General features: G+C 35.3%; 1 protein-coding gene and 1 long non-coding RNA gene across 2 annotated transcripts; one reads left to right on the top strand and one right to left on the bottom strand.

Annotated features, from left to right (window-relative positions):
* Positions 1-530: 530 nt before the first annotated feature.
* On the bottom strand, positions 531-25,463 carry LOC123547015 (zinc finger and BTB domain-containing protein 24-like). Its single transcript, XM_053551321.1, has 6 exons — positions 25,323-25,463; positions 13,851-13,956; positions 11,165-11,728; positions 7,887-8,032; positions 4,998-5,355; positions 531-2,302 (listed from the first exon to the last, which is right to left on the bottom strand). Exons 2-6 carry the CDS (start codon positions 13,954-13,956, stop codon positions 849-851), a joined length of 2,628 nt encoding a protein of 875 aa, XP_053407296.1. The 5' UTR covers positions 25,323-25,463; the 3' UTR covers positions 531-848.
* LOC128559505 (uncharacterized) lies at positions 21,364-24,430 on the top strand. The gene is made up of 2 exons (XR_008372414.1): positions 21,364-21,562; positions 24,125-24,430. It is a non-coding gene; the product is annotated as an uncharacterized LOC128559505 (long non-coding RNA).
* Positions 25,464-25,502: the final 39 nt, after the last annotated feature.

Raw genomic sequence — 25,502 nt, 5'->3', positions numbered from 1 at the left:
TATGTCTGACATTGTAATAAGCAAACAGTCAGATTAGTTTATAATTCTTTTTGTTATACAAATACTGTTTAGAAGGGATCAGTTCACTATACCTTTATGACAAACTCTGGAAAAACAGATTTTGCTTGTCGCGAGGAGTTCGCTATGATCGGAGTTACTGTTCTTGACTTTCGACCTCCAAGTGTGGCGCTGACCTTGGACTAGTCACCTTGGTCATGTGTGTATCTTGTCATATAATCATGAGAAAAACTTAGGTGTATTTATTTGAAAATCCGTTATACAGTCTTAAAGATAAGCCTCTAGAACAACAGAGAGACATGCTAAAAGGAAAACAGTGCTTACTCACTGAATTTAAAGATCAAGTTATGATAGTTTCATGTTAAACCCTTGGTGTGCGACTCCAATATAGTCATGTAAACAAGGATTAACTTTCTCACATACTACATGATACACAGTCTGACATTTTCAAGGTGTAAAAACATCTTTTAATTATAAATGCAAAGAGGTCAGTAAACTGAAAAACAAAATCATACTGTGAATACATGTCTACTTGTAGTACATCATGCTATATTGCACAGTCTTTGTATTATGAAAAGTAGCATTTAATTAATTCAAAGATATTGCAATATTGCAGCATTTAAAACTTGCATTCTATGAATTTTAGAGAATATCATATAAATACAGATATGTATATATGCATGTTTCATGAACAGATACTACCATTCTAATGAACAGTCATAATATATGTTTAATCCTTGCATCATTGGTTCAATTCATCACAAAAACATATTGTTTGGCAATTTACATGGTAACTTGAGAATTGACCAAATACTATTTTCAAAGGAAATTTAAAATATATTCTCTTGGAAGCCATGTACAATGGTTATCTGGTTATTTGCTGGTATATCCTTACTATTGTCAGATGTTGGAGCCCAGGCCACAGCTATATTATTGTCCTTGGTAATTTGTTCTCCTGCCTTCAGCTGGGCATATACAGGAGTGTGTACTGCATCTGAAGGGGTACCAGCATCAACTGATTTATCTGTGACTTGTTGCCATTGCACAGACCCAATCTCAGGCAATTTTGGTAACAAATTTGAACAAGCCTGTTGGTAATAGGATACAGGGTTCAGTTTTTGTTCATCTTTTAATTCTGTTGAGTTATAATGTTTATCAGACTGGGTATTAGCCGGGTAGACAACCTGGATACCTGCAGCAGCAGTGGCATTAGCAACCACATCAGTAATCACAGCTTCTCTAGGCTTTATTTTATCAGCTGCTCTCATCTGTGTATACACAAGGGCCTCCCTTGTACTCTCACAGTCATCAGGCCCACCTGTATTTTGAGACTGCAATGTGGAGTTCTCCTGTGTGATGCTCAACTGCTGTGAAATATTTTCTGTACCATGTGCTATCTCATAGCCTTTCATTTGCCACTGCTGTATTGTTTCAACTGCAGCTCTTTCTTGTTGCTCTAATCCATGATAAAGCCACAAGTTAGTCAAATTTGATTCAGTATTAGTTAAAATTTCAACAATTTTGTCTCTATGATTAGGTGAAATAGTTTCTCCAGAATTTGCTGGGACCACTGTTAAAACCATTTCAGAGGCATTTTGTGGAATAATACCAACAATCGGTTCTCCAGAACTGCCACTGACTGTACTGGCATCTATGTCATCAGTTCTAGCTAAAACATTAATCATGGAATCACTTACACCTGCCTGAGTTTGTAATACATTAGCCAAGGAATTTCTCGGGAGACTTTGAAGAATCATTTCACTAACTTTCTCTTTCCTTCCACTAATTCCAAACACATTTTTATTAGAATTGCCACTTTTCTGATGTGTTCTTAAATGCTTATCAAGATTACCCTTAATTGTGCATGCATAGGTACATAGTGAACATTTGTAAGGTTTTTCACCAGTGTGAATCCGCTGGTGATTTTTCAGCTCACTGTTACGATAAAATACCTTATCACATGTATCACACTGTATTCTACGATCATTCATATGTCTTCTCATGTGATGTTTCACCTCTGACCTTAGCCGGAAAGTTTTGCCACAAACATTACAAATCTCATTTGCTGGTCCATGCCGCAGTCGATGTATTTTCAACACCCTGAATGATTTATATGTCTTATTGCAAATTTCGCATTCAAATGCCCTAATATCTGTATGAACAGCCTTCCTATGCTCATCATAAGATCCTTTGGATTTGAACACATTCCCACACAGGTCACATTGTATATTCTTGTTTCTTCTGTGTGGGTGAGCTTCCTTAATATGTGCATAGAGATCTGGACCTGAAAATAATATTATGTTTATGTGAAATACAGTACTTTCAAACAAACTTCAAGAAAGCTAAGTGTGTTCATCAAAAGAGCAATGAAATGTAAAATCGTTGCACCTTTTCAATTCACAATCCATTGATGACAGAAAGTCCCGAGAAAAAAGTAATTCTAAGTTAAAGGACATGCTGAAAAAAATGAGGGACAGAAATTTTAACCCCCAAATTGCAAAAAACAAAATTTGCATACAAGATATCAAAACACGTAAAAATTTGAGGTACATACACTGTTTATCTAAAAAATGTTATTTTTCCCTTCAACTCTTAAAGATAAAAAAAGTTTACCCTAAAAAATAAGCTTTTTTATTTGAAGTAAAATGGGAAAGTAATTAACAAAGTAAGATTATTGAACGTTAAAACTGATTGAGTTCATGCAAACCATAAATCTTTGACAGAAATGACATTTCAGATCGGTCCTTATATAGTTAGTATAAATTCTTAATTGAAATAAAGGGGGTAATCTGATTTAGAAATAGTTAGCTCCACCACCCTGTTGCCATCCAACTTTGAAATAATTTAAACTTCTATAAAGTCTTCTACCGTACTTTTATAAAACCATTTTGCCAATATTTTAAGTCCATATATAAATTACTCTGGAAAGGTACAATTGGAACTGATTTTATGAAATTAAATTTATTTGTTTGTGAAGATATTATTGAGGAAAGTTTTGTTTCAAGGATAAAACCATAAATGAAGTCTTATTCATGTCTGCTAAGATCATCAAATTAACGACCAAGTTTTGATGCTTCAAAAAGTGGCCTTTAACTGTTAACCTCTTTTTTGATTTGGCCTGGTGAGCTAGTTTTAACAACCCAGATTTTGATGCCAAGTTTGATTAACATTGACAATCATAAATAAGTGCTAATGTGGCAACAAGGTTTAAAATAGCTATATTTCCTTTCAGGCCTTTAAATTTGGACCAGTAACAATACAGTCCAGGTCGCAAGAATGAACTCGATTTATGTGCTTAAAGAATTGTTCAAAGTTACGTCACAATGAAACACTGAATGAGCAGCTATTTCACAGGAAACTTCCATTCTCCTCTCATGGGCCTTTCACTTAACCCTATTGGATTGGTTAAAAAGTAAGTTTTTCTTAAATTTGACAAGTTGTTCAGTTTGTTGGTAAATATAATCTATATTCATTAAATATACGCTGCATTGGAGACTTGATCAAATATTGCTGATTTTCCCTATTCAGGGCCAGCTAACTTTCTGAAATAATGATCACGTGCCGTTCAGAAGGAAGTCGAGTATTCATGTGTATAAATTTGCTCAAGTTTGTTAAGCTCAAATCCATGCGAACTAAAGCCACCTACGTGCAGACAAAAAGCTGTGTACGGGACGCACGGACGCCGACCGACGGACTTGACACTGACGGGACCACGAACGAAGGGTGATCAACACAGAATAAGCTCCCTTGTCACTGTGTCAGGGAGCTAAAAAGCCAATGAAAAGTTTGTAAAACAACAGTGACATTATTAAAAACAATATCCTCCTTCCCTCAATTATATTACGAAATTATATGCCAGATGGCAAAAAGTCAACTTTTAATTTGCCTGGCCCTCTCGCTAAGAAAAAACATGATCATTAGGAAATGAAAAGTAATGTCCCTACTATATTGCTTCAAAGGGTACCCTAAAATTTGGCATAAAGATACAAACCACTTGAAGGGATGTAATTTGCTATTACATTGAAACTTTATATATATTGTGAACACTTTTACTTTTACTTTCAATATCGAGCTTCCAACACTCTTATTGTACTAAAAGTTCTTGGGAAAGTTTTGAACCTTCCTTGTACTAAGTTTGATTTTAGAAGTTTTCTTTGTTGTTTACAGTTTGAGGTTGCTGAGAATGTTTATCTTGTCTTACAGTACTTGGAGCTTTCATGAGCTCCTCCGTTTACAGTACCTTGATTTTGAGAAGTTCACTTGAACCGTTTACAGTATGAGATTGTCTGAGACAGCTTACTGACTTTACAGTACGGCCTATATAAAGTATTTAAATGCTTAACTAATTAAATGGAGTTAGTGGTAACTTATTTTTTAGTTAATAGAATTGCTGTTAGGGAATGCTGCCGCCCCACACCCCTCTTTGCCCCTAACTTGCTGCACATGCACATTGTAAACTTCTGGGGACTGCTAAAGTGCATTCTACCCGAATTTTCAAATAAACAAAAATTTTGCCATATTTTTCCAAGTCCAAATGGTAACTGTTTCAGTCAAAATGAAAGGTACAGTTATGGAACCTGATGTATAAATTTGGAATATTTATTTTTTAGATTTGTGGAAAGTTTTATTCAAATGCAAATATTGAAGGAAATGTCATTTTGAGACATTTTCTAAGGGATAAAAGAACAAGAGGGCCATGAAGGCCCTGTATTGCTCACCTGACCTACTGACCTTAAGATCATCAAGATTAACATTCTGACCAAGTTTCATTAAGATATGGTCATAAATGTGGCCTCTGAAGTGTTAACTAGCTTTTCCTTTGATTTGACCTGGTGAGCTAGTTTTTGACCCCACATGACCCAGATTTTGAACCTGACCTAAAGATCATCAAGATTAACATTTTGACTAAGTTACATGAAGATACAGTCATAAATGTGGTCTCTAGCAAGTTAAAGATATTTCTCAGTATTTCAACTTACGCCTTTTAAAATTTGCTGAGCAGTATTCACAATACATCCCAATGGACTCGCATGGATGAACTCGATTTATGTGCTTCTTAAGATATTTCTCATAAGCAAATCTACGATCACAATGGAAACACTGAATGGGCAGACTTTCAGCAGAAACTTTCCCATTCTCCAGTCTCACTGGCTTTTCACATTCCTCTTCCTTGGTATGTAAAAATTTAAGTCTTTTTTTCTTTAATTTTGACAGAAGTGTTCTATGTTTTGTTTTCTTTGGTATTGACTCATGCCTTATGTTTACTTCATTATCATATTCACTGTCTGAATAGGCTTGATCCACTGATATATTCTCTGCTGTATTCTCTATGTCAGCCTGAAAAGCAAATGCTGTTTCTTAAAATATACATGTATACACGATAGCCTCTTGGAAGTTACTAGGTATTAAACATTTAGTGTACAGTAATAATTTTGCTCAAAAGTCATTTTAAGCCTCAAAACCACTGCGACCTAAAGCTCTGACCTTAACTGAACCCAACAAGAGCTGTCACTAATGGTGACAAATGCCCCCGCAGCGCCTTGACCTTTGACCTGGTGACCTTGACCTTTGACTGGTGACCCCAAAGTCAGTAGCGGTCGTGTACTCAATAAGTACTATCAGCATGTGAAGTTTGAAGGTCCTGGGTGCAGTGGTTCGCGAGTAAAGTGCCTTCATGCAAAAAGTTAACATTGTGACGAACTAACGAACGAACGGACGGACAATTGAAAACTAATATGCCTCCCTTCGGGAGCATAAAAATAAAATCAGTAATCAAATTATCATAAAGAGGCAAACATCCAATGAAATTGACAGCCTCAGGCCTTCTGCAGCTATTAATAGAAAAGCCTACATGTTATTCAGTTTTAAATAGAAAAAGTAACCAGTGTACACTGTACCGTGACCATTGCCAAACTGACCCCTAAAACTACTAGAGCTATCAATAAAGGGGATTCATACTCTCCTTGAAGGCGTGTCTGATATAGCTTTTACCTTGTACGTTTACAGTACTTGGAGGCTTGTCTGAGACAGCTTTTACCTTGTACGTTTACAGTACTTGGAGGCTTGTCCGAGACAGCTTTTACCTTGTACGTTTACAGTACTTGGAGGCTTGTCCGAGACAGCTTTTACCTTGTACGTTTACAGTACTTGGAGGCTTGTCTGAGACAGCTTTTACCTTGTACGTTTACAGTACTTGGAGGCTTGTCTGAGACAGCTTTTACCTTGTACGTTTACAGTACTTGGAGGCTTGTCCAAGACAGCTTTTACCTTGAACGTTTACAGTACTTGGAGGCTTGTCTGAGACAGCTTTTACCTTGAACGTTTACAGTACTTGGAGACTTGTCTGAGACAGCTTTTACCTTGTACGTTTACAGTACTTGGAGGCTTGTCTGAGACAGCTTTTACCTTGAACGTTTACAGTACTTGGAGACTTGTCTGAGATAGCTTTTACCTTGAACGTTTACAGTACTTGAACTGGTCTCACATAAAAAACAGAAATACAAAATTAAGTACAACTAGAAATGTGTCACAGACACGGATGCCCCCTCAACATGAGAAAGGTCACAGGCATAAGTTATTTATAGTAACAACTAAGAGAAGTTAATCTTAAAAAAAAAAATCCTAAGTCCACACAAAAATCCTTACCAGGTAGAGATAGGTTAAAATACTTCACAAAATTGGATGTAACATGCATGTTGTACTATAGAAAAGTGGTCTTGTTTTTTCCCTACGACCAGTTATAAGAAAGTTACAATATAAGCTATTTACAGTAACAACAAAGGGAAGTAATTTTAAACTAGGGACCTGATTCTCACGCATGACATTCTGTCTCATGAGGGTATACAACTGGGGCAACTTACATCAAAATCCTTCCATGCATGAAGAAGAAATGCTCAAGACAAAGTCATTCTTGCATGTGCCTCTAAGTGTGACCTAGGGACCTTGTTTTTGCGCATGACACATCGTCTATCCATGCTTATTATTTGTGTCAAATTATTTTGAAATCGGAACATGCATGTCAAAGTTATGGACCGGACACCAAGACCACATTATCAGTATATATGTAGTGAAAATTGGATAAGTTCAACCAAGGACTGTGACCTTGACCTTTGAGCTATAAACCTGGTTTTGCGCAAGACAAATTGTCTATCCATGCTTATTATTTGTGTCAAATTATTTTGAAATCGGACCATGCATGTCGAAGTTATGGACCGGACACGAACATCAGCCTTTCCCGAACACACGGACAAACGAACACACACACGGACAGGGGTAACACTATATGCACACCCCCCCCCACCTCATTTTATGACGGAGGCATAAAATGGTAGATAATTCTAAAATTATACAAGACAAAGTTTTAGATTTTGTGCTATACAATCTCACAGAGGATTCGAATTTATTGCTTGAGAACATTAAACACAGATCCAGTCAAAAATTTTATTTCTAGACGGCTCATCAGATTTTCAAATGAATCGATCTAGTGATTTTTTACAACAAGGTGACCAGGATTTGAAACTGCAATTTACTTCTTAAAGACAATGACCTTGTTTCATAAAGATCACGTAAAAAGTGTAACCGATTTAGGATTTCTTTCTATAATTTGACAGTGACCTAGTTTTCCAAGCAACATGACCCAGTTTTCACATAGGTTATATGCCTCTTGGGTCTTTTACACCTGGGGCATGAAAAATTAATAACAACGCACAATGCACATAACAAGATAGACTACAGACACATAGGGATCGCAATAAGGATTTGATCAGGTGAACTGAATACTTTTAAAGAAAATAAATATAGGTAGATACAGACAGAATAAATAGTTCGTTTGTTAATTTGATAAAAGAAAATTTCATTAAGAAACTGACCTTAGCCTCCTCTCTGCCTTCCACACTGCCACCAATGCCACTCTTTATTGTATCCTCTATGCCTTCCACACTGCCACCAATGCCACTCTTTATGGTATCGTCTTCAACTAATCTGCTCTTGTCATTTCTGTTATATTCTAAATCATCTGTATCAGAGATTAAAAGTTTCTTTTTTCTTTTACAGTAAAACAGTCAGTCATAAGGATTTCAGTTACAGAAGAAACATTTCAATGAACAATTTATTTATGAAATAATCATGCTTTGAAGAAGTATGGTATTACAACATAGTATCAAATTGTTGTTCTTAAAGGAACATTAATCTGGTATAGGACAAATAACAAAGGACAGTTTCTATTCTATGTATACCCAATTGTTTGCTTATCTGCCTTTCTCAGCTGGTCTAAACAATTTTGGTAGAGGGTCATGCATGGAAAATATCTAGGAACTTTTGAAATTGTGCAAGCTGTTATTTACAACTTTATACAGGAATCACAATAAACACTTAGCACACCCTCTGGTGGCCATGTTTTAGGCAAGTTGGAAAAATTTGGACAAACTAATATAAAGGGTCACCATAGCATCATTTCTGTCAAATTATTTCAAAAGAGATCCAACAGTTTAGGAGACGATGAAGTTCGGAATTTTTCTACCTTTACCTTTGGCAGCTGTGGATTCTGATGAATCAAAAGAATTAGAATACTACTTTGGTTTATTCCTCTTTCAGGCTCCATGAAATGTTTACACTGTGTATTTCTAAACAGAACCAGAAATTTAGGACAGCATTCTATTCTATTTTTACCTTTGATGGCCAAAACATGCTTTCTTAAAGATGAAATCAGAAAATATAGATACTTTTTGCAAGAAAAAAATATTTCAGTCAAAACTGTAACGGCTAAAGGAGATAAAAATGTTGGCTAAAGGTTTTTCTATTTTAAGCTCTGGAAACCATCTGTTTCAATGATCAGAACAATTCGGACAACTTTTTTAGATTGGCTCACCCAAGGAATATATGTGTGGAATCATTTCAAAATCTGGCCAACTGTTTCTGTAGCAAAGATTATAAGGATCTTACATGCCTGCCTGTGTAAGACGGAGTTTTCCCTACCCGAGGGACAGTGTGGAATGGAAAACCGAGCGTAAGCGAGGTTTTTTATCCAAGCAGACCCAAGGGTTGGAAAAATAGCTGTCTTACACAGGCAGACATGTAAGATAATTTTTCTTGCCTATCACGGTCAAAATAGATCGTGGAGACAAATAGATTTGGGTATTTCCTGACATTATTTTATAGTTTATGATGTCACAATAGTGCCAGTACTATGTGACATCACCTTAGTGCACGTTATCTGAGACAAGATTTTTCCTTAGGGAAAGACAGGAATATCTATCCCTGGCGCGTTCTCGGACAAATGTACAATTTCCCTGCTAGGTAGGCAAGAATTTTAAAGCTTCAACACCACACATGTAGGGAAAAGTTACAAGACCAAGACCATGTTGTTTGAAAAACAAAATAACCTTGACATTTTTGATAAAGGGTCCCCATTATTTGAAACCAGGCCAGCAATACATTAAAAGAATACTCCTATGACCATGTTTTCAAATCTAAAAGAATTGGTGCAGGGTCATCCAAGGAACATTTATGTGGAATTATTAACTTGGGCTAGCAGTTTCAGAAATATACAGAAACTAAGCTCCACCCATGGGATGCTGTGTTTTAGTCAACAAATCAAAATGGCTAAAACGGACTTAGCTGAGGATCACCCAAGGGATTTTCCGTGAAAATATTTTGATATCGGGCAGCTTCAGAGTAGAAGTTTTTCATATACATGTACAAATATGGAGAAAACTAGCCCTGCCCCTTGGTGGATCACCCAAGGAGCAAATTGTACTGAAATCTTGCTAACTACTTATGCATAGAATTTTTTTTAAAGCTTTTCCTATTTGTTGCAATGGCATCCAAAATTCAGCATAGAATGACTTAGATTTGAAGGGATCTAAAAGGGGATCCACCCAATGAACATTCCTAAGAAGTTTCAGTAAAACTGGCTTAGTGCTTTATAAGGAGATATTCTTCAAAGGAAATTATAAACAGAAGACAGACAAACAACAGACATCTAACTAGGTGTTTTTGTCACAAAAACATGTCTCACCCCTATGTATACCTTTAGCTCTGGCGGCCATTTTGTACAGAGAAGCAGAACGTGTCGGCGATATGCACAACTAGGCTGGTACTGATCACTCCTGTGAAGTTTCGTGGAAATCTGTCCAGCAGTTTGACATGTAAAAGCCGGACAAGATTTTTCTATTTTTAGCTCTGGCAGCCATTTTGTGCAGCGAAGCGGACTGTGCCGGCGACATGCACAATTATGCTTGGTACTGATCACTCCTGTGAACTTTTGTCGAAATCCATCCAGCAGTTTGACCTGTGAAAGCCAGACAAGATTTTTCTATTTTTAGCTCTGGCAGCCATTTTGTGCAGCGAAGCGAAACGTGCGGGCTATATGCACAACTATGCTTGGTACTGATCACTCCTGTGAACCTTTGTTGAAATCCAGCCAGCAGTTTGACCTGTGAAAGCCGGACAAGATTTTTCTATTTTTAGCTCTGGCAGCCATTTTGTGCAGCGAAGCGGAACGAACCGGCGACATGCACAACTAGGCTTGGTACTGATCACTCCTGTGAACCTTTGTTGAAATCCAGCCAGCAGTTTGACCTGTGAAAGCCGGACAAGATTTTTCTAATTTTAGCTTTGGCTGCCATTTTTAGCAGCGAAGCAGAATGTGCCAGCCATATGCACAACTAGGCTTGGTACTGATCACTCCTGTGATGTTTCCTCGATATCCAGCCAGCAGTTTGACCTGTGAAAGCTGGACAAGATTTTTCTATTTTTAACTCTGGCAGCCTTTGTGTGCAGCGAAGCAAAATGTGCCAGCGATATGCAAAATAGGCTTGATACTGATCACTCCTGTGAAGTTTTGCCAAAATCCAGCCAGCAGTTTGACATGTGAAAGCTGGACAAGATTTTTCTGTTTTTAGCTCTGGCGGCCATTTTGTGAAGCAAAGCGAAACGTGATGGCGATATGCACAACTATGCTTGATACTGATCACTCCAGTGAAGTTTCATTGAAATCCGGTCAGCAGTTTGACCTGTGAAAGCTGGACATGCATAATACGGATGGACAGACGGCGGAGGCAAAAACAATATGTATGGGGGAGACATAATGATCCTAAAAGATCACCATGAACATGTCATGCTCAGGTGAGCTAAAATGATACAATACCTGTATCTGAATCAGCATCTATCTCATCCTCTGTGTTATATACTTGAGGTCTCTTGTATTCATCTTCTATGTCCTCACCATCTTCATCATTTTCCAAAGACTTAACAGAAGTTTGTTTTTCAATATTATGATTTTTCCTATCATTCTTCCACAAAGCTCCATCTAGTTCACTTCTTGTCTCATTTGGTTGTCCTTCAAAACTATCTGGTTTCTCTACTTCATATAACTCTTTGTTTACACTTCCTTCCTCAGTTACTTGTTTTGATACTTCTACTACATCAGTTAACTTGTTAAATTCTTCTTTGTTCTTTCTGTGACAATTTCTTTTTCCAATCTTAACTTTGTCACACTCTTCATCCCTATGTAGCCTCTTCCTGTGAAGTTTAACTTTGGAAACTTTTTGAAGTTCACTTGAATTACCAGTTCCATCACTTTTTGTCTGTATTGTCTTCCATTTAGACTTTGAGCAAGCTGCATTATTTGTGGCATCTTTTCTATCCAGTGTTTGACTTTCTGTAGGCTGTTTCAGTTCTTGAAGTTTGCTAAAGAGTTCTTCATTTACAACTTAAAAGAAACAAAGAATAACTTACTGTAATCATAGAGTTCACTCCGTATATATATTATTTTTAAAATTTATATGTGCCTTTCCATAAGTATGCAAAATTACAGAGCAAAACAGATGGCCAGGAATGTATAGTTACATCAACAAAGTTCACAGTACTGGTATGGGTTTCAATAATGTACAGTGTACTGGTTATTCAATGACCTTGCAAACACAATTATCCTGTACAATATGCTGCAAATAACCAAAGCTGACAGGTCCATTGATGGATGGTACAAACCAAATTTGGTGATGATTCATCAAGAAGTTCATGACAGGAGGTAGTTTAAAGCATTTTTTCCTTCTACTTTTAGCTGTGGCTTGGACCAAGCGAGACCATCTCAGAGCTCCAGATTAGCTGCATATTTGCATATTTACGCAATTAAAGTTGCAGAAAACCCAATTAAATTCATACATTAAAAAATCACTTGCATATTTTCCATATTATAGAACGGGTATGAGAATTTAATGCCAGACAACAGACTGGTTATACGTTACTGGAAAAAGCATGTGACCATTCAGTCTGATCAGTGTTATTTGGACCCTTCGTAAACAAAAAAATTATGCCAATAAACTGATCACTTCACAGAAAAACATTGTTGCAGCACAAACATTTACAAAACAGAAGGATATTTTGTTGTTTAGCAAAGACAGTTTATCTGTTTGTGATAATAAAGTGCCATCGATACTGGCCGACATCTTACGGGAGAGCACATATTGCGGTGAATACATCGTTCGGATCATATTTATCATATTGTTGATTAATTGATCTCCGACTGCATTTAAAGTGCCAAAAACACGATGGAACGAAAGTTTCCCAGAAAAAATTAAACAATTGGAGAAAAATATATCATGGGTTAAAATTACACGTAATTAGAACTATAAATCAAAATACACATATTTACCTTCCTTACAGGCATCTAGAAAAATAGTCAAACCAGGTTAATGATAAATGCATGTTTCATCCAGTACAATTTAGCCACAAGAAAAAAAAAATTCAATTGTTTGTGCAAGATTGGTGAAATACCCAATTGGTTTTAGCAAATACCAAATTACTTTTGAAAAGCCTTGGTAATAATATTATTTTTACCCAATTCAGATTTCCAATACCCAATTCAGACAAAAAGTGATGGGTAAATACCCAATTCCACCAAAAGCTTATCTGGAGCTCTGCCATCTTAAGAGATCGGAGAGAGGAGCACTCAATGATGCTACAGAAGATCCATCAAGTTGTTCGTGAGAAGTGGTTCTTTAAACGTTTTTTCTAATTCTGTCTCTAGCATCCAATAAAAGGGGCCAAGTGCAACCATCTGAACAAATATGATAAAATGATCCATACAAGGACGCTACAGACCAAGTTTGGCGAAGTCCCATCAAGTGTTCACAAGAAAAAGTTGTTTGAAGGTTTTTCTATTTTCAACTGTGGCATTCCCTATTGAGCCAAGCTGAAAGATTTTAATAAATCTGAGACAGAACCAGATGAAAACACTACAGACCAAGTTTGGTTGAAGACCTATCAAGTGATTCATGGATTTTTTATTTTGGATTTTCATTTTTAGCTCTCACCACCCATGAAAGGGGCCAAGAGAAAGTCCCTTAAAGGTGCCAAGTGGAACCATCTGAACAAATTGATAAAGGTTCATAAAAGGTTGCTACAGTACAGACCAAGTTTTAAGAAGATCCATCAAGTGGTTCATGATTATAAGTTGTTTCAACTAATGTACATCAATATACCATTACTGGAAAAAAGCAAGTTACCGTATTGAGTTTTAAACTAAAACTGTTTTTTCCACTTTATTAGGACAGTGCAAGGGTAGTAAACTTATATACATATATGTTAGTAAGTACCAGATAAAATATCTACCACTGTCATTCTTTGCAAACACAGGTAGATAGAATATCTTAAAACTTATTTATCGTCATAAAGAAAGTTTCATAAATTTACAACTGTAAAATAATATCTGGTTATTTGAAGGATTTAGAAATAAATATAAATAAATAGACTTCATTTTATTTTTTATTGTTGAAACTTTGAGTTTCTACCTCAACAATGTCACTTTTATTAAGTAGTACTGACACACTCACCTTCTCTTTGGTAAATCCATTTCCTCTTACTAAACAGATATTTTACAGCATCTTCCTGCTCCTTGCTTAGATACAGTAAAATATGGTACTGCTCTATACTGCCCATCTGAAATAATATATACATGTGTATGAGCAATTCCATGACCTTATATATTTTTGATAAAAAATTATTAAGAATTAAATACTTTTTTGTGCATTTACATTGTATATACGACTTCTTTCTAATGCATGAATCTTGCTAGTTGTTCTTAAACGATTTGCAAGAAGCGCCACTATATGATTTATATCTGTATAAATGCACAAAAAATAGCAGTCTACTCTTATATTTAAATTTTTTATAGAAACTTGCAACAAAAATAAGTGGTTTGCTTTCCAAGAAAAGCAAAATAATTGCAGGATATCAATTTTTTCAACATCTTAATAGAACAGCCAAAAAGACCTGCCCATGTTCAACTGAAATTTGCCTTCTGATAAAAATACAGTTCCTGGTTTTTATCTGAATATCATGCTGTCAATTTGAAGGTTCTGGATCAAGAGGTTCTCAAGTTATTGGGCAGAAATTTTTTCAAGGTTCAGGCCCCTTACCTTAACATTTGACCTACTCATCCAAAACACAATAGGGGTCATCTACTCCTTACACCCAAATCATGCTGCCAGGTTTCAAGGTTCTGGGTCAAGTGGTTCTAAAGTTAATGTGCAGAAACCACTTTCAAGGTTCCAGCCCCTGTGACTTTGATTACTGATCCCAAAAACTATAGGGGTCATCTACTTCATAAGCCCAATCATGCTACATGTACAAGGTTTGAAGATTCTGAGTCAGGTGGTTTTCAAGTTATTAGGCGGAAACCGTTTTCAAGGATCCTACCCATGACATTGATTTTTGACCTACTGACCCCAAAACTACCGGAGTCATTTACTTCATTAGCTCAATCATACTACCAAGTTTGAAGGTTCTGGATCAAGTGGTTCTCAAGTTATTTGGCTAAAACCAATTTCAGGGTTCAGGCCCATAACCTAGACCTTTGACCTATTGACCCTAATAACTATAGGGGTCATCTACTTCATAAGCCCAATCATGCTACCATGTTTGAAGGTTTTGGGTCAAGTGGTTCTAAAGTTATTGGACGGAAACTTTTTTCAGGTTTCAGGCCCCTGTGACCTTGACCTTTGACTTACTGACCCCAAAAACTAAATCCTAAAATTTATAGGTGCAAGTTATTCCTCTAGATTACTGGAAGTTAACAAACTGTAATGAACGTAAACAACTAAATTTTAATCATCCGTGTTGTCACAAGGTATGTAGTGTGCACCCTGGGTGTTGTCTGCTGCAAGAAATATTTGGCAGCACTAGAATATGTTTTAATAAAGCTTCTTGCATATAAAAACTTTCAGATGCAAGTTTCGGATATCAGTACGCATGTTGTCGTTCGCCACTTGAGCCAACTGGTGAATTTGCGATAAAGTGGCTCATAAAAATCGCAAGTGGCGAAAATGGAAATGTCTACATATTTGTTTGTTCTGAATCGTGACCTTTCTAGAATTTTGACTGGTTCAGGTAATTTGCCTTCAATTTGTGTTGACAAAAATCGATATCAATACGCAGTCTGCATTTTATGCAACTGTGTGAAGTAACACGTGCAATAAACATCTTGACACATGGGTTGCAGTTTGCAATCAATGGACCCTTTTCCAATTCCATGGTTACATGCAGAGTTATCTGCACACTGTTATCCGAAACGAGGCACAGACTGCTTGGTGGACACCTTGAAATATAGTAATAATCCTTCTTTCATAAAAATCAATTTCTTTTTTACTGGACTTCTTCACACATTTCCTGTAGGTTGGTTGAACCGTTCCATAATGAAAACTTCATTTCTATACATATCGATAATTACCTTATTATGATGCAAGTGAAAGTAAACGCCTAAAACTCGCACTGAGTTGCTAATACATACAATGACAAGATGCAGTTTGATAAAATGATTAAAAAGACAGTCTGCGCTCTGAAAGGTAATTTGGTATTATCGGATAAATTACCAGGTAAGGAATAAGCACTTACTAATTTGTTTAATTACTACTGATTAAATGATTTTAATCCTTTAACAAATAATTGGCGAAACAATAAATTGTTTGATGATTTTTCAAACACTGTTAAAATTGGCAATCACCAGGAATTAATTACACATGAGTGTTTGTTTATACCAGTTTTTTTCTCTTTAGCCTGATCAAAAGAAAAATGCGTGAAAAATATGATTTCCGTGTCCTGGACTATAAAACGGGCATGGAACTAGTCCAAATTGCCACTTGTCAAACTTTTGCAATGGCTTCTTTTAGATCTAAACGTCCGATTGAAGATTCTTGTCAAACACCACTTTCAAAAAAGCTAAAATTGCTAAGGAATCGCCAGTTCTTGGAAAGTAAAAAATCTTTGGCTTCGATTTGACAGTGAAGCAGGATTGATGTTCTGCGATTCTTGCATAAGAATTCAAAATTCAAACACATTCACAGCAGGAACTGCTATTCTGAAAAAAGATGCTGTTAATAAACATGCAAAATCTAAAGGTAATGACCTTCAATTATTTATCGGTTATTATAAATTTGACGGCTAAATATTGTATTAATGCACTGAAATGATAAATTCTTTTCAAAATTTGAAATTGCCAAATCTATCCAAAAGTTCAAGAAGAACATTAACATTTCTTTTTATATTTCAGAACACATCAAAGCTGTAGAGACCGGTAAACAGTCTTTGTTAAAAAATGAACAGTTTGTATGTCTTTATAAGTTGAGAGTGAATTTGAAATGTAACCTAGTGTTGGTTCTACCCAATTAACCAACATAAGACTACTTTTTAAAATACACTACAAGCTTAAAAGGTACACATACTTTCATTTAAACAAGAGGGCCATGATGGCCCTATATAGCTCAGCTGAGTTTAATTACTTGGTTGAAAAAGATTCTTTGCTAATGCTTCAAAAACAAACAAAAAATAGGTGAGAAGGTCATGGTAAAGATTCTTCAAGATAAGTACTGAAATCTGTTAAAAAATTATACAGGTGGTCCAAATCTCTTTGCTGTAGCTTCAAAAACAAGAAAGTAGGTCAGTAGGTCAGGGTTAATAATATTTAAGATGCGTATTGAATTCTACATGTGGTCCAAATTTCCATGCTGTATCTCTTCAAAAACAAGAAAGTAAGTCAGAAGGTCACGATTAAGACTATTCAAGATGAGTATTGAAATCTGTATAAAAAATATACAGGTTGTCCAAATTTCTATACTGTAACTCCAAAAACGAAAAAGTATATAAGTAGGTCATGATTAAGACCATTAAAGATGAGTATCGAAATCTGTATCAAACATTGTACATAAGGTCCAAATCTTTTTGCTGTAACTTCAAAAACAAGAAAGTAGGTCATTAGGGTATGGGCTAAGAACATTAAAGATGAGTATTGAAATCTTTATCAAAAGTTATCGACGTGGTCCAAATTTCTATGCTATTAAGATCGGTGTGCAAAACTGTATATGTCATCCAAATTTCAAGGCTGTATCTTAAAAAACAAAAAAGTAGGTCAGTAGGTCAAGGTCTAGGTCAAGTGACCCCTAATTACTTCGGGTCATCAGGTAATTATAATTAAACAGTCTAGGAAATATGATCAGATAATTTTTACCAGGGACGGGGCCTCTTTTCACCCCAGGGGCATAATTTGAACAATCTTGTTAGAGAACCACTAGGCAATGCTACATACCAAATACCAAAGGCTTAAGCCTTGAACTCTCAGACAAGAAGGTTTTTTTTTTCCTATATAAGTCTATGTAAAACTTGGGACCCCCGGGGCAGGGCCTCTTTTCATCCTAGGGTAATAATTTGAACAATCTTGGTAGAGGATCACAAGGCAATGCTACATACCAAATATCAAAGGCCTACAATGTAGGTCTTGTGGTTTCAGACAATAAGATTTTTAAAGTTTTTTCCTATATAAGTCTTTGTAAAAATTGGGACCCCCTAGGTGAGGGCTCTTTTCACCCTAGGGTCATAATTTGAATAATCTTGGTAGAGGACCACTAGGCAATGCAACATACCAAATATCAAAAGCCTAGGCCTTGCAGTTTCAGACACTACGCTTTGTGGTTTTGGACAAAAAGATTTTCAAAGTTTTCCCTATATAAGTCAATGTAAACCATGTGATCCCGGGGCGGGGCCATATTTGACCCTAGGAGGATAATTTGAACAATCTCGGTAGAGGACCACTAGATGATGCTACATGCCAAATATTAAAGCCCTATGACCTGTGGTTTTGGACAAGAAGATTTTTAAAGTTTTTCCTTTCGGTTGCCATGGCAACCAGAGTTCTGTATGGAATTCAATTCTTTGAACAATTTTTAAAGAAAACCATCCAGGCAACATCCCTGTGAAGTTTATCAAAACTGGCCTGGTGGTTTAGGAGGAGATGTTGTTTAAAGGAAAGTATGGACGGATGGCTGGCCGGACGCCGGATGGTAAGCGATCACAATAGCTCACCCTGAGCCTTTGGCTCATGTGAGCTAAAAAGACCCAAACTATAGGTAGAATATTACCATTTAATAATGGAAACTACAAAATTTTTCAAATTTTCAAAAAAATAGTAATTGGTCATGACCAGTCTCAACAATATGCACAAGTTATGTCAACTTCATGTTGAGCAGGGTTCTCGCCAGGGCATTATCACAGGTCATTAATAGTTGACATCTCTTATTTCCCTCCCAGGCTCCCCTACATTCCTTTATTGCAATTGTTTAAGCGACATGTCTTAAAAGCATCCCAATAGACAGACTAATTAGTCTAATAGTGTATTTAAAAGACTACCACATGCTCACCTGATCAATAAGGATGTTTGTATTGGATTAAAAATGTAAAGGTAATGGTAAAGGTAAAAGGTAAAGCAGAGCAACAGATAAGCTTTCAGAGTGAATGAGTGAATTTCAGAGTTTTGATATGCATTCAAAAAATTCTATTGCGTAAATTGCAAATTTAATTTGGTATTTACGCAAATATGCAGCTTATCTGTTACTCTGGTAAAGGTAAATTTTATTTACAATCGCTTTGTGAAACAATGAACTTAAGCTCTGTACTGTAGAGCTTTTGAGCGACCCTATTTCAAGAACAGTTAAAACCAGTTATACCAGCAATTTGCTGGCGGGTCGACTGAGGCAAATGTGATAAAATGTGCCTTGCCCAAGGTCAAACCGCAATGGGAGTGGCCAGGAAGCGAACCCTGAGCCATCGCCTATGTAGGAAAGGGCTATGCCCTCTCAACCGGATGTTAGTCAAAACGTCCCCTAGTCAAAACGTCCCCAAGTCAAAACACCCCCCATTTTGGTCAAAACGTCCCCCTTTTCTGGTCAAAACACCTCCCTTCCAAAAATTACCAGGTCAAAATACCCCCCTTAAAAATTACATATGTAAATACATATTAATTAAATTAATTTGGTAAATATTAAATGTTCATTATACTGTTTTACATGCATAGTTTTTAATTAGAATGTTGTAAACCATTAGTTTTAGAATGTTATATTGCATTGTTGAGAAATTATATCTGATGTTTATATAGTGAAAAAGTGGTTTCTGTTATTTAATAATAAAATTAAATGAAATTATAATGTTGTTATGTTATAAATGAAATTGGTACAACTGCATGAGGACAAAGGGATAATGGATCATAAAACAAGATGTTTGTAAACAATTATTTTTTAAGTATCTAAAGTTTAATTGCACAATAATTAAATAATGTGGAAAAAGTTATAACTATTACACGGCTATTAAACGCTAGCGCCACCACCAAATTGTGGTGATAAGGAAAAGAGCTATGGACATTTCCGTGGTGCAGCTATCGCCCGTTTCTACTTGTAAACACGAGAGTAAAATTTATATTTTATCTTATATTTTTATTGATAGAACTTTTTTCGAAAATCGGAGAATGTAGTTCCGTGTAACAACACTTACTACAGTTTGGCTGTGATTTCATTAAAATAATATGCAAATTGTGGTGTCAGAAGCTTTTCTCCCAAATCTGACAGTGGCACAATTTCATATCGGCCAGTATTCGAACACCATTCCGCTGAATAGACACATTGTAAGAACATACCTGCGCATGCAAATTGTGTATAAATGATAAATAATTATATACGCACACATCATGAATAATAGAATTTTGGGTTAGAAGAGATATACCAGGATTTTAAAAGTGGTGGCGCTATATCATTAGTGATGGCGCTATACAGTAGTGGTGGCGCTGTTACGGCATTAAATAATATGAACTGCTGACGCATCCGGAACAAAACAAACACCAACATTCTCTAATTGATAATTTTGCCTGCAAGGAATTATGTTATTAAAGAAAGAAAAACACGATCATAGTTTATTTACCTTTATGAAACATTCTCTATCCAAGAAAAAAAAAGAACAAATACTCACAGACCCTTAGGACTCTTGTAGTCAAAGTAAATATTTTCCTTTGTTTAAAATGTTAATTTAGAATTATTTCTAACATTCAAATATTTTACTTAAATACAAACGTAAGTGTACGTTAAATTCAGGTCAAGAAAAATAGTAGCAATATTTTTTTATTTCAAACAAAGATTTGTGTCCAGGAAATAATTTGAAGATAGTGTTGAATTTATTTGTTATTTTAAGATTCTGAAAGTTACTTCCCTTTGTTTTTTATACGTCGTCTGCATGTCATTGTAAATAAAAGACCTTACTTTCACAATTCTTTCAGAAAAGTGAGTACAGTACATTTTCAATTCCAATCGATCAAATATGATTAATCAACAGAGCTTAAATGTACAGTCTGAATTCATATACATGTAGATTATTTTGCAATCATGTAGAGGTTACTACATGTATTTGTTGAGTAACGTAATTTGGGTGTAGTGTGGGATAGGTTGATAACTTCGATTATTGTAAAATTTCCGTTGCTTGCAGACAGACATTTTCATATACTAAAATTGAATATATCAGCCACTAATCATATGCAACAGCGCCACCACTACTGTATAGCGCCACCACTTGAGTGATAGCGCCACCACTTTCAAAAATAGTCGTGTTTTAACTTTTTACTGTGTTTTTCGTAATTCTTTGGTGTATGGGAATACGTGTAATTCATTTCTACACCATTTGCATGCGCAGGTATGTTCTTACAGTGTGTCTAACCATCGGAATGGTGTTCGAATACTGGCCGACAATACTTTTCGGAAGAAAAGCTTCTGACACCGCAATTTGCATAATATTTTAATGAAATTACAGCCAACCTGTAGTAAAAGTGTTGTTACACGGAACTACATTCTCCGATTTTCGAAAAATGTTCTATCAATGAAAATATAAGATAAAATATAAATTTTACTCACGTGTTTACAAGTAGAAACGGGCGATAGCTGCACCACGGAAATGTCGATAGCTCTTTTCCTTATCACCACAATTTGGTGGTGGCGGCGCTAACGTTTAGTAGCCGTGTATTATATTCAACCACTAATTTTCTTAGTATCCTAGTGTATGTATACTGTCTGTCTCTGTGAATAGTGTGTTGGATTGTTATTTGTTTAAATATCGGTGCTTTTATAAGATAACGTATTTATGGAGTATCCTTGCATTAAGTGTAGAAACGAAGTCAGACCGCGTCAACATGCCATTGCCTGCGACTCGTATGGCAGCTGGCAACACAGAACCTGTGACACAGGTAAGTTATATTCATGTTATTATTATTATTATTATTATTGATTTCTTGAATTACTAGACTTCAGTAAACAATATCTTTTGCGGAATACTTATCATATTCCGAATTGTCTAACTACTTTTTTGGCAAATATGTAATTTTCTGGCTGAACTATACATCATATAAAATTATACATCATTTAGATATATACATTATTTAAGGAACAAAAAGGCCCATTACATAGAGTTATACAGTTTGTATGTTTACATTCCATTAGCTGACCAAAATCTGATTAACTACCTTTTACCATTTAATAATATTTTTATTTTATTTTATAAAATATTGTAAAATCTGGTCAGAAAGAAATAAACAATATACAGATCATAATCACATTATGAAAGCAAACAAATTCAAATATACAAGTAATCAATGCATTGTCAAGTTAATCCAATAGGAGGAGATAATGTGTTATCAGTAGATGTTAATTCAATCAAGAGATTCTGTATATTGAATGGAATGAGAAATAAATAAAAAATATTTATTTTAAAGTACCAGAATTAAAAAGAAATAATGGGTCGTTCCATGAGGAAACCTGTATTAGTGACCAAAAAAATCAAAATTAAGATAACAAAATATTCATTAAGAACATTCTTTTATCTTTAAAATCTTAAAATTTGAAGTAATTATCTTAAAGTATAGGTCCATGCATTGGACAGAGTATTCGCAACTTTGGACAGGCGATTATGTTCATGCTATTAGTATTTCACTGCCTTGATATAAAATTTTAAGAATTTTATAAGACTCTTCTCTTCCAGCAACAGCATGATAAGAGATTTTTTCGGAAAATTATTTATAGTTTGTGTAAAAAGGTATTATTATTTATAGTTTGTGTAAAAATGTATTAACATTCTTTTCAGTAATATCATTCTCTTACTATATTTTTTCAGTTACTTATGCATAATTTGTCATTTCCATACATGTCAAGTTCCGTGGACAATTTTCCAGGAGATTTCAGTTGAAAATCCAGGATATTTGATGAAAATCCAGGAGATTTTTTCGAGGAGCATTTTTTAGGAAATTTTTGGTCGAATCTAAAACTGTGTAACAGATAAGATCTGATTTGGGCAATGTTTTTAGGTACTAAAGTTGCATTTTAAACATGTTAACCTTAATCCTGTTGAATACGATTGATTCTACCTTTGCGACGAGTGTAAATTGTCCATGCAGTCTGATCATGATCTGCACTTTTTGCCATATATCAGTATCTTTTTGTAAGCACCCTTAGCTTTTAACAGTTACTGGTACTGTCCAAAATGAAAGATTGGAAAAGTTTATTTTAGAAATTCTGCAATGTAAACAAAAAAAAATTATATACATATATTGTAACTTTATTCAGTTATTACAATTTACAGTATGGTTTGAGCAGAGGAATTGGAATTTGGATGAATTTTTATACTGGCGAGTTTCTTTAATGTGAATAATCTGCAGTTTTTTTTTACAGTCTTAGATTTTTTTGCAAATGAACAGGATCTAACATTGATTGGAAATAAATCTATTTCACCATTTTGAATCTATACTGAGAAATGCTTTTTACTCATCAAAATGAAAATTAATTGAAAATCATAGCTGTTGAAAGAATGTTATAACCTATCTCTAGTTGTTTTCTCCATCAGTGGTAATGACTGCCATCACTCCAATAAAGGTCGGCTCTTTAAGTATCCTTAAATACCGTATAACTCCGTATTAACGCCCCCCCTCTAATTAACGCCCCCCCCCCCACCCCCCAACGTTTTTTGGGGAAAATAAAAAAATCTTACCTTCAAAAATTGGTCCTAGATCCAACACAATAATATCCAGATAATAACAATTCCATAACAATACAAATGAATTTAAAAAAAAAAAACACACTTTATTAACACAAACTTTTAAACACGTCAACAGGCATGGCACAAATAAATCTACTGTGTGTATTAAAGATACTGAATATGCCACGCTATAAATGCTACAGTATTGATCGAATTTAACTCGGATGATGTCACTCAGCGCGCGACTTTACACAGATTCCCAGTACGATTACGTATCGGGTTATGTCAGTGCATGAATTGGGATGAACAGGGGGGCGTTTATACGAGTTACTGACATTGTTCGGATCAAATTTTTCGTAAAATGCATCGCCCCCGGGGGCGTTTAAACGGGGTTATACGGTATATCTTTTCACACTTAAAATCTTCAATAAACAAGTTCCTGTCTTATCATCATATTATGTCAGTTTCACCACTCGCCAATTAACACAATCTAAAAATAGCACAGTACACACCTGTCTGCAGAATGTCATCAGTGCGTGATCTTGTTAAACTCTTATCAATATACCAGTAGAGTGATAAATTACGTAAGGCAAAGTGTGTAATTAGGGATTAAGTTTGATGTAGGAAACCATTACCTTGGAATTTTGGATTTCCGGGAGAAATAATTGATTTCCGTATGTCCGGGAAATGGACAAAAATTCCGTGAGACTCCCGGACGATCCGGGAAACTTGACATGTATGCATTTCTATCTCCTATAAATGTTTCTTATGTCTTTTACAGCTACCATGCAGGGGGTATGTCTGCAAGTTCCTTGCTAAAAAAGATGAGCACCATTTACAAACCCAGGCTCACTACAACAGTTCACGAGGAGGAATAATTGTGATAAAAACATTAACTAGCATAGGAGTGGATTTGACTTCTTGATATTGTGTAGCTGGAACACTTTGAATTATTATATTGTGAATTTGACTTCTTGGTGTAGAACAGTGAATGAATAGTGCGATATGTGATTTTTACTTAATAACTATGCAGTTGTGACTGTTCTGATGTTTTATTAATGTTTTATAAATAAAGTTATAACTCTGATCAGGATTTTTGTTCATTCTACACAAATTTAGATTGTATAGAAGAAAAGATTTTCCCTTCATAAATGTTCACACCTTATTACTGGTGATTAATGGGTTTATAAGACCTACTAATATTAAGCCCTCAGCACAATTAATGCACAACCATGTATAGTTGATAGGTGTTGATTGCATTAATTTAGGTGCTAATAAATCATAAAATTTTGTGTATTATCAAAACATAATCCATAAGTTTCAAACCCTTTAAAAGATATGAATTAATTAAAAAGAATTAAATGATCTAATACAAAAAAAATTAGGGGGACGTTTTGACCAAATTCTAAACTGAATGGGGGACGTTTTGACCAAAATGGGGGTGTTTTGACCAGGGGACGTTTTGACTAGGGGACGTTCTGACTTGATACCCTCTCAACCAATGCGTCCACGTAAAAAAGTTGAGTACACAAGGAAGTGTGATAGATGGACAGAATGACGGATGGATGGTTTTTAAAACTCTATATGCCTTTTGGGTCTTCAACATCCGATGCATAAAAATATCTTCATGAAGTTTCAATTTTGCATAATTAAGACAATTTCCGAGGCCATTTTCCCAGAGAAGATTTAATTTGCATTTATTACTTCAAGAAGTTTTGGACTTTTCACAGTAAATTATCTGATACAGATGACAAATTGAAATTTAACACTTAATTTCATGTTCTTGCGTGTCTATCTGGTCAAAAAGTCAACGGAGGAAAACATATTTAGTACATGTATCTGCATTTTTTTTTTATCTTTATCCGAAATTTTACATATCCAGGTGTTTGTACACTACGAAATATTTTGGGGGGCTTACCTCCACTTTTACAAGCTTCCTTAAGATTTGCTCTATTCTAGACAGTTTAGAAACGACTGACCTTACTGTTATCGAAATTTGACAGCTTTATTAATATTGGCGGAGCTGTCCATAAAATATTCGATCTTGTTGTTGTTATCAAAAATAAGTTGTTGTTGTTATTTGTGGCTCGTTTTGTATTGAGGTTGAACACCACTAAATCAGAATATGTGCTATCAGTCCGTTAACCCATATAGTGCTA

Source organism: Mercenaria mercenaria, chromosome 9, assembly GCF_021730395.1.
Source record: "Mercenaria mercenaria strain notata chromosome 9, MADL_Memer_1, whole genome shotgun sequence".
In the NCBI taxonomy this organism is placed as follows: Eukaryota; Metazoa; Mollusca; class Bivalvia; order Venerida; family Veneridae; genus Mercenaria; species Mercenaria mercenaria.
Note: the sequence above shows the minus strand (reverse complement) of the source record. Positions and strands in the feature narration are given on the sequence as shown.

Excerpts from the sequence above, each read along its gene's own strand:
- LOC123547015 (XM_053551321.1), bottom strand. The coding sequence starts at position 13,956 with ATGGGCAGTATAGAGCAGTACCATATTTTACTGTATCTAAGCAAGGAG. Across the intron at positions 8,033-11,164 it reads AGATGCTGATTCAGATACAG|ATGATTTAGAATATAACAGA; the intron begins GTATTGTATCAT and ends TCTCTGATACAG. Across the intron at positions 5,356-7,886 it reads AAGGCAGAGAGGAGGCTAAG|GCTGACATAGAGAATACAGC; the intron begins GTCAGTTTCTTA and ends TTTGCTTTTCAG.